We start from the raw sequence: 9,482 nt of genomic DNA, 5'->3' as shown, positions 1-9,482 counted from the left end.
AATAATAAAAGAAGCTACTTTGGAACTCAGTGCTTTTTATTTACAAAAGAAAAATAATAATAAGGGAAAAGTCTGAAGCTAATCAGCTGGAAACACAGGGATGAAGGTGGGAATCTGGGGGCGAGGGGAGGGTGGTTGGCAGAGAGAAGGGGAGGGGCTCTGGCTGTAAGGACGCTGCAGGGTCCCAGCCTCTAGGGACTTCCTGAGGGCCAGCCCCGCCCCCCACAGAGGCTCAGATCAATGGGCTGTCGGTTGGGTCTCCTGCTGCCCACTCTGGTTTTTCCAGGAACCCGACTTCCCAGCTCCAGGGAGTTGGAATGGCAGGGGAAACTGAGGCCAGAAAGAGCCCATGGGTCCTGCCACCACTCCTCACTGTGGTGTGATCTTGGCAGCCTCGGCCCGGATAAGGGCAATGAGGTCCTGGTTGATGAGGAAGACGAATCGCAGGCTGGCAATCTGTGGGCAGGAGAGGGGTGGATGAGGACAAAGGTGGGACGGGGAGCCAGGCCCACATACTGGCTCACCACACCCCACGCAGGTCGCACTGTGGCCTCTCCACCTCCCTCCCAGCTCACCTCCACCACGGAGTTGTTGCTGAGGCGCCATTTGGAGCCACACAGCACAGGCCGCCCATCAATATAGATGGGCCGCCGACCCTCATTGGCAATGAAGAAATCACCATTGTTTTTCAGCTTGATGACCCCTATCGGAATAGAGATGAAAATGAGGATGACAGGGTGGGTGAAGGCCAGAAAAGAGCCCCAAGTCCCTGTGTACCCTCTGTGCTTCCTGGGGACAGGAAAGGTACCCAGGACTCCCAGTTAGAGTCTTGAAATGCTAGCTCATCCGTGAGAGTTCCCACAGAGACCAAGCCCCAGGGCTGGAGAGGGCGGCGGGGAGCCGGGAGAGAGAGGCTTCTGCTGCTACCTTGCTTCCGTGAGATCTTCCAAGCTGGACCCTCCAGAGACAGGTCCACGTCAATCTGGTTATCCTTGGTTGCTCTCCCCAGGGTGATCTGGGGAAATAGGGCAGGTGAGGGCTGGCAGCTAAGGATTGAGGGAAGGGTCCACATAGGCCAGGGAAAGATGAGAAATCAGGGACCAGACATAGAAAGGGCAGTGACGGGAAGACTGATGGAGGCGGGAAATTTAGGAAGCGGGGGCGGGAATGGGATGGGGCTGGGCCTAACTCACCTCTCTGGAGCGCATCAGGTACCGCACCATGCGGCCCCGCAGCACCGCCAGCGTCTGGTTGTCGAAGTCTGGAGAGCTCATGCCTGGGGAGGAGCAGCTCGTGTGGGAGAGAGGCCACCCTTTAGGGCTACGAGGTGGAAGGTGTGGAGCCAAGGCAAGGTTTGTTGAGGGAAAGGAGTTGGGGCGAGAGAGGAGGGTGCACCCAGCCAGGCAACCACAGGGACGGGGACTGGGTGGGGGGTGGGCGGTGGGCGAGGAGCTGGAGTGTGCTCCTCCCGGACTGCTGGCCTCCTCACCTGTGATGCTATCTACTAGCACCTGCCACTTATGCAGTTCCTGTTCCAGCTGACGAATCTCTCGCTTCTGCCGCCGGTCAGCCACTGTCAGCTCTGGGGTGAGGTGGGGTGGTAAGGAGGGACACTCCAAAGTCACCAGCACCTTGTACTGGTACTCTCTGTGCTGTCAGGAGCTTCCACCCCCTCACTGTCCCCACCAGGACACACTCACCATGTTCCAGGACTTCATCTCGCATGTCCCTGGGAGGTGAGAAGGATGAATGAGGTTCTACTTCCAGCTCACCTGCCATCGCCATCAGGTGTTCCTTAGCCATTAGGACCTCCCTCAACCCCTCAGCCCCTCAGCCAGGGGGCCCAAGGGCACTGCCCTGGCCTCCACCTAGTCTCCTTCCCAAAGGTGGGGGTGGGGTAAGGGACTCGGGGACACAGGGTTGGGGGAGCAGAGGTTCGGCAGGAAGACCAGGTGGTAACAGCTACAACTAGAACTTCAGGCAGAAACTGGGCTGAGCTCTGTGCTCTGCAGCGAGAGGTAAGGCCAAGTAACCTGGGCACCCTGCCCCCAGAGAGACACTCAGCTCCCGGCACCCTGCCTGTGGCCCCAGCCACTCACTTGAGTTTACTGTCATCGATCAGGTCCTCTGCATCGGAGAAGTTCAGAACTTGGTCCCCTTTGGGCAATGGCTGCACTGAACAGAGGACAAAGGGAGGGTCAGCGCTGATGCTACTACTCAGCGTGGAGCTGCTGAGCAGACCACTGAACTAAGGGGACACACTGTGAAGGCTGGGTCCATGGGATCGGCTTTTTGCTGAAATGAACAGAAGTTAATCCAACACAGGTAATGGAGTGCGTGCCAGATGAGGCTGCACGCTGATTTGGCACAAAGCATGCCTGAGCTTAAGGAGGGGCAGAGATGGTTCTACAAAGGGAAGGGAATTAAGGTTGAACTTTTGTGCTTACTTTTTGGTGGGCAAAGGGCTCTCACACAGCCTTGAATTAGGTAGGGAAGGCACTGCTATTAGCTCCATTTTACAGATGAGGAAATGGGCGTAAGAGGGAAGATTCGACTATGTGACACCCGTTTAGGACAGACAGAAGATTGAAGGCCCGCTTTCCTGATGCCTAATCCAAAATCAAAAGCATCACATGCTCCTGAGTATCTTCTGTCACATTCAGGAAGGGGCTAAGTGGGACATGCCCACTTACACAGGCTGTGCTGACGGGAGCTACCCCAGCTTAACCGGTGCTTTTCAAACTGTGGGTAATAACGTGTTAATGGGTCATGAAATTAATTTAATTTTTTTCAAAAAATGAGATAGAAAGAGGATAATTAATATCAAAGTCCACCAGATACGTTCAGGATAAATATTGTTTCATGAAAATTTTTCAGTTTTTCTCCAGTCAAAATGTAAAAGGGACTGGAGCCTCCAGAACTTGAGAACTTCTGCATTCAGGCTGCCTGTTTCTGCAATTGCAAGTGTCTGCTCAGTAGCAGCTCCCACTAACTAGTGGCTGTGAAACTGTCAGTTAAGGAGTTTGACAACACTGAGGTGTCCCCACTGCCTGCCAAATGTTCCCTCCACCACCACACCCTCCTTCTTAGGTCTGACTGTGTGGGAAGATGGGTTTGGGGTGGTCACCTCCGCTAAGCCCCTCCCAATCAAAGCTGCCTGAAATCCCACCAAACTAATTTTCAGCTGACTTAACCGCTGATCAGGGTACATTCCTTGTTCCTAGTGACTCCCAGCCCGAACTGGCAAGGAGAAATCAAATACCCACATAAGAGACCCTTGGAGAAAAAAATTAAGCTTTGAAGTTGACAAATAAGTTTACACAAAGTAACTTTCCAAATAGTGACAATGGAGCTAGCTATTGCAGCAAGAATAAACTTTATCCAGTGTCCATTCTATGGGAATTCAGCGAAATTTGAGTCTGAGGAAGCAGCAGAGATTTGAAAGCTGCAGGAATACAGTGGGAAGCCTGCTGAGCACTAAATTCAAAGATTCTTAGGAAAGACAGATCCGCCCTCCCCTTGAAAGGATTTCCCAAAATCCTCTTGAAGGAATATGTTTAAATAGCCAGAGCTACAGGACCTAGATGGTAGAGTGAAGGGCATGGCCGAAACTTCCTTTTCACAACAATGTGAACAACAATGTAGAAAGCAATGGGCAACGTTTAGGAAGTAAGAGCAGCATGAGTTGTATTATGAAAGTCTGACCTTGAATCCCAAATCTAACTGCAGTGTTCCCTGCAGTTTAATCAGACTGCTTTTCTGATTGTCGCTAGGAGAATGGCAGTTTTGTTGGTTGAGGGAAGAGAAGCAGAGAGCATCGGGCCCTTGGGGAACGAGAAGGACAAAGGACTGGGGATGGAGTTCCAGTGCGGGTTCTGAACGGCCCGAAGGCAGCCTGACCGTACTGGCTGTTGGGGGAGGACAGGGAGTGAGGAGAGAATGAAGAGAGGGAAGGGCAGAAAGGCTTAGAAAAGTCATCATCTCTTGGGTGGCAAACTGGGAAGGGTGAGCAGTGACGGGGATGTCCACATTTTGCTCATGAAGCATATTAACATATTTATGTAATTATGAGTTATCAAAAAACAAAAAACCCCAGGAGTGATAGATAATTCTGCCATTAAGACATTTTGCCCAGCATTCCAGGCAACTTTTGGCTACCCTTACCATTCCACCTGCTTTCCCTCCCCTAGAAGGAAGTGGGTTTTGCTGCAGAGGGAGGTAAACCAGACACCGGGGGCCACTGAGGGATTTACCGCAGGGCACTTAAGGGCAGCTGTGCCCAGAACACGCCACACTCTCACACACCCGACGCTGCCAGCTCCTGGGGCCAGTTACCTGTCTGGTCCTCCAGCAGGTAATACTGCTTCATGAGCTGCCAGTGGGCCTGCAGAGCCTTGGCAGTACGGGCCAGGTAGAAGGCATCAGGGTGTCTGTGCAGCAGGTCCTGGAAGGTCTCCAAGGTGGGCTGGCTGGTCTGGAGGGCAAGAAGCATGCCCTAGGCACCTGTGTTTTTTCACTTCTGCCTCTGCCTTACCAACCCCCATCCTCACCCCCGTCCATTCCCACCAGGAGCTGGACGAAGTGACAGCTACAGCTGCCAGGAAGCCCGGCTTGGCTCTTCCTGAGTCCACCAGGGTGTGTACATCTGCACAGGCAGCATAGGCACGATTCCACGCAGCGGGGTCCCCCACGCCAGTTTTCCAAGTAGTCCAGCTCCCACCCTGCCCTGCCCCTCACCAGCCTCACTAGCCCTCATCCTTACCGAGCCAACTTTGCTCAGCAGCTGCTCCTCAGCCTTGCTAAACAGAGCCTTGCTCTGGATGGCGGCGATGGCCTCTGGGTGCAGCTGCCTCATGGCCTGGCAGGCCAGCCTGGGGAAGAGACAAGGTCAGGGCAGGGTTGAAGGGAGGGTGTCAAGCAATCTGAAGTTCCTATTTCCCCCAAAGCCTGCAGGTCTTCAGATGCAGGACAAGAGGCCAGGCCCTCAATAGGAAGAGCCCAAGGCTTAGCACAGCATGTATGGCTTCATGGATTTGTCCAAAGCATGAACAGGAAACTCAGGAAACATGTCCCTGTGTTCAATCCTGTGAAGATAGTCCAAGGCACAGCCCCCTAGAGGCCAGCCCTGGGGGAGATCCTGAGTGCAGCTGAGGCTCTCCCCCGAAGACCTCTGTCCTTCTTGGCCAAAGCAGCCACTCACCAGCCACTTCCCAGCACCATCCCCCCTTTCCCACGCTGAGCCCTGCCTGTTTCCTGGTGTATCAGGGCCATGGCTAAAACTGATGCAGTGCCAGGGGCTGTGGAGTAGAAGACAGGTGTTAAGCATCCAACCAAATTTGGATGACGTTAAATGAAGCGACTGAGGAGGAAGAGTTTGTCGTACATGTGTGCATGGGTTTATTTGGAACTCAGGCTGCTGGAGCTGGATGGAATTATGGGAAGTCTATGTGGAAAGGCTGGGGGGTGACTTTCCCCAAACCACAATGTGAAGAGTGGTGGAACTACAGCTTCTGGCTCTAATTTGGGCGTTTTCTCCTAAGCTGCTTCCTTGGCTTCCAGGTCCCCTTGCTTCTGGTATCAAGCCAGAACTAGCAGGGCTGGCAGCAGGAAGAAGCTTCCCCCTGAAGCCTGGCAGGTCTTGATCATAGCAGATAATGCAAGGACCCAAGAGCCCTGCCTCCCAGGCCACCTCCTTGGGCCCTTATACAAGTCCCATTTTTCCACGGGACAAATTCTGGTGTCTCCAAGTACTTTACTGCTAGAGCCAGCCCCACTCACTTGGAGATGACAGGATCGTAGAGCAGGGCGTACCAGCGCTCCTGGACTTCCCGAAGGGTGAAGCGGCAACTGAACTTCACACCCAGGTGGACAGATGTCAGGTCATTGGTCTGCAAGAGCCCAGAGGGGTGTCCTTCAGCCTTAGCACTGGAAGGAACCCTTCCCTTGCCACCCACAGGACACTGCTGGGCTAGTTGAGGGACAACCGAAAGCTGGAGGGAAAAGACGGACACAGAAACTATAGTGGAAAGCACTACCTGCAACACAGCATTGATCAGCAGGAGGTCATCTGCAGGCTTCCAGCGGCCCAGATCCTTGGTCACCTGAAGTGGCTGTTTGCTCTTCTTCACACGCTTGGTGAGTCCGGGGGTGGGGGCTGGGCTGGGTGGCACAGGAGTGCTAGGGGCCTTGGACACCTGGACAGAGGACAGGAACACAGTGAGCTCAAAGCTGGCATCAGGGCATCTGGGTCTTCAGGCCTAGAGCTTCACATACAGTGTGACAGCCCCAGACCCAGGGGCTCGACAATAAGAAGCACAGGCTGGGAGCTTAGGTTTCTAACGCCTGCCCCGACCAGAGCACTTCTACACAGTCCTCGACTATACGGGGTCTTCTCTTTGCTGGTGGCACCCCCAACCCCAGAGTGGAGGGTGGGTGGAGAGGATACCAGGAAAACACTCTTGCTGGTACCGTGTCTGGGGCCAGAGCAATACCACCTGGGGGTTATTTTTACACCCAGCAACGCTGGGAACAGGCTGTCTGCTCCCAGAATAGATGCACGCTCCATGCCTCCCACACAGAATGTGATACAGGATGCACTGAAGGGTGCAGAGTGGGGCAAGAAAGAGGGAGTAGGGAGAGACAGGCTGTCAGGAGGGAGGCATCTGAGGTTGGGGCGGGGGCAGTTTGGTCCTCTCATAGCATCCTCTGAGGAACCCTTGCCAGCTGGTTGCAGGGAGACACAAAATCTGGCCCTGAACCCCATCTCCCCCACCCCTTTTCCCAATCCCTCACCTTCTTTTTCTCACTAGAGGAGGGTTCACTCCCGGAACAGCGCCCTGGTTCCACCCCGCTGGCTCCCTTTGCCCGGGTAGAGGACTTAGCCAGGCTGCTCTCCACCAGCTCATCATCAAACTTCTTCCTCTTGATGAACCTGTGGAGAGTGGTACCCAGTGAGTGATCCTTCCCCATCCCTAGCACCCACTTACAAACACCAGGCCTCTAGAACAGAGCAGATCCCCAGCAGGGTGCTAACTGTTCCAGCTCAGTGGATGGGGCACAGGACTACTATGCCCCACCCCTCTGAGGCAAAAGGTTACCACACCACAAAGACTCCACATCAAAGACCTAAGATCTCCCTCCCTTGCCCTCAGTCAGTGATTTAGTAGGGATATGAAAAGCACAAGGCTCTGCCGACCCTTAGGCCCCTAAGGGTCTCAGGGGGTTATTCCCAACAGGGGACAAGGCGTGCAGTACCTAATGGCCCCTGCTCAGTCCCTGCCCCTCCAAACCCTTAGTACCTGGAGGAGCTTCTCCGTTTAGGGATGGTCCCTAAGGCCTGTGAGGAGGCCCGCTTCTGTCCTGCCAGTGACTCCTCATCCTCTGAGCGGCTGGCAGTGCCTGATGCCATCAGGGATGAGTCTAGCAGCCCCTGAGAATCTAGAAAAAGAGAAGTAGTGAACTCAGGCCTCCTAAGTGCCTAGCAGAGCCTTGAGCCTCTGCTCATAGGTCTCCTTCTCAGCCTTTCCCTGCCTCTGCCAGTCCTCTCAGCCCCCTCCCCTGTTTCCTTGACACGAGGTTTTATGTTGGGACCCCTTGGCCATCCAGATCCCATCTGGGCTCAGACCTGGCCCAGACCTTCCATGCTGGGCAGTTATCCTGGTGCCATGTGTCATGTCATGCAGCACATGATGCTCAGGTCAGGCAGGTGATGCCAACACATCAGGCTCTGGGTGTAACTGTTCCCTCTGCCATCAAAATGCAGCCATGCCAAAGAGCAAAAGCTCAACAGCAAATCAGTCAACTGTGGCCTCTGCCCAGAGGTACCTGGGTAGTGTTGGTCCAGGGGGAAGTGGCAATGCCCTGCTATGACCGAAAGACACATGTGCCTGGCACAGGGTGGAAACAGCAGATGCTTGGAGCCCAAACGTTTGGGGAGCTGACCTGGCCTCACAGTACCTTTGTCCATCCTCTTACAGTCCCGAAGCCACTAGTTCCAAACCACAGCGCTAGGAAAAAGGGTCCCACAGGCTCATCCAAGGATTCTGACCAGAGAGGCTTAGAGGCTGAGAGGAGATTCTGCAAAGGAGAAATAATGCTCCCTGTGGCTCAGTATTCCAACTAGCCAGCCCCACCTCCTTATACGGCAACAGGTCCCCCAAGGCCCCATAAGCTAGAGAAGACACAAGATACAAGACTGTTTCGCCAATATGACCCTGATAAACCAGTAGCCTTTTGAAGGCCACTGACATCTTTGAGAATATGATAAAAGCTATGGACTCCAGAAAAATGTAGAAACACATACTATTTATGGGGTTCACGGACCCCACTAACTCTACTCATAGCCCCTAGGCTAATGGCCTTGATATAAACTACCAGGAAACAAGGGATTCTTGGTTCACTTTTTCTCTCCATCAGCTGGGCACTCAGCTCAGCAGCACCACCCCTTTCCCTCCCAAGCCAATGAAGAGAAAAGTACAGAATTCCAACCAGTCTCTCTCTCCCCCCCTATTTGCGTGTTTAGCGGAAGATTTAGTGGGTGGTAACTCGGTGAAACTGAAAAACATGGTTTGGAAACTGACCGAATATCAACCACCTCCCCCGGCCCCCGCCTCCGGGGGTGGGGAGCTCCTAAACCCCGCAGAACTCAGGCGCTGAGGACTCGAGAGGGCGCGCTGTTTGTGGATCCCGCTCTTTCTGCTCAGGACTGCTCACTCTTCTCGAAGCGTTTCGGCCCAGTCCCCAGGTGTGCTCATCGCGCCACCCCACAGAATACGGCTGGGAATATTGACACCTGGGGAGAGGGCAAAGGGTCCCTATTCTACGAGCTGATTGAAGCAGGGTCTGCGTCCCCTTCGTTCCCCGGCCCTCGATTTATTCTCCTTTAAGTGCACACCAAGGTGAGGGGTTAGTCTAGGTCTCTTTCAGCGGGTCGGGACAGTAATGGTGATGAAACTCAAAAGCAAGGCACCGACAGAACCCCGATGCTCTTGCAGCCTTGGTTTAAGCCCCGTGGGCTCGTGGCGACAAAAGGCGGTATACCAATTCCGTGGGCCAATTCTCACGCCACCTTCGGCAAGCCACCCCTGCGCATGCGTAGCATCTCGAACCCGATTCTGGCCCGGTCCGGCCCGCGCGCGCATGCGTAACATCTCGGACCTGATTCTGGCCCGGTCCGGCGTACGCATGCGCAGACTTTCTGGGCGCCACTGGGGCGGGGCCCCAAACCTGGGGAGGGGGTCGTCCCTGGAGGTACTCTGGGAAATTCAATTTGAACCCCAACTCCGCTCAGAACCCTCAGAGGCGAACCGCAAGGTCTCACCATTCCTAGGCTGCCAGCTCCAACAAATTCTCCGCGGCGACGGCAGCAGCCGCAGGGCCAAAGCCAGCTTCCGTGAGGTACGTCTACTTCCGGGTCTACAAACTAAGGACTGAGCCATCTCTTCCGGTTCACACAGGGAACGGGCGTGGAGGGGCGTGGCCAT

General features: G+C 54.5%; 1 protein-coding gene across 8 annotated transcripts; it reads right to left on the bottom strand.

Annotated features, from left to right (window-relative positions):
• Window positions 1–31: 31 nt before the first annotated feature.
• MCRS1 (microspherule protein 1) lies at window positions 32–9,482 on the bottom strand. Of its 8 annotated transcripts, none has more exons than XM_054591141.1 (16): window positions 9,320–9,388; window positions 8,713–8,791; window positions 8,048–8,076; window positions 7,299–7,437; window positions 6,793–6,931; window positions 6,036–6,194; window positions 5,779–5,888; window positions 4,763–4,871; window positions 4,336–4,474; window positions 2,100–2,175; window positions 1,701–1,729; window positions 1,490–1,582; window positions 1,194–1,276; window positions 928–1,015; window positions 576–703; window positions 32–456 (listed from the first exon to the last, which is right to left on the bottom strand). In XM_054591141.1, the coding sequence occupies exons 2-16, from the start codon at window positions 8,751–8,753 to the stop codon at window positions 370–372; spliced, it is 1,449 nt and encodes a 482-aa protein (XP_054447116.1). In that variant the 5' UTR covers window positions 8,754–8,791; window positions 9,320–9,388; the 3' UTR covers window positions 32–369. The 8 variants fall into 8 exon arrangements, with proteins under 8 accessions (XP_054447116.1, XP_054447118.1, XP_054447121.1 ...); XM_054591143.1 differs by having other exon boundaries at window positions 7,942–8,076; window positions 8,580–8,791; window positions 9,320–9,374; XM_054591146.1 differs by having other exon boundaries at window positions 7,957–8,076; window positions 8,580–8,791; window positions 9,320–9,374.

This window comes from Pteronotus mesoamericanus, unplaced genomic scaffold (assembly GCF_021234165.1).
Source record: "Pteronotus mesoamericanus isolate MK-2021 breed Mesoamerican mustached bat unplaced genomic scaffold, CSHL_Meso_final scaffold_21, whole genome shotgun sequence".
Lineage (NCBI taxonomy): Eukaryota > Metazoa > Chordata > Mammalia > Chiroptera > Mormoopidae > Pteronotus > Pteronotus mesoamericanus.
The sequence above is the reverse complement of the archived record's forward strand: the minus strand, read 5'-3'. Positions and strand labels throughout refer to the sequence as shown.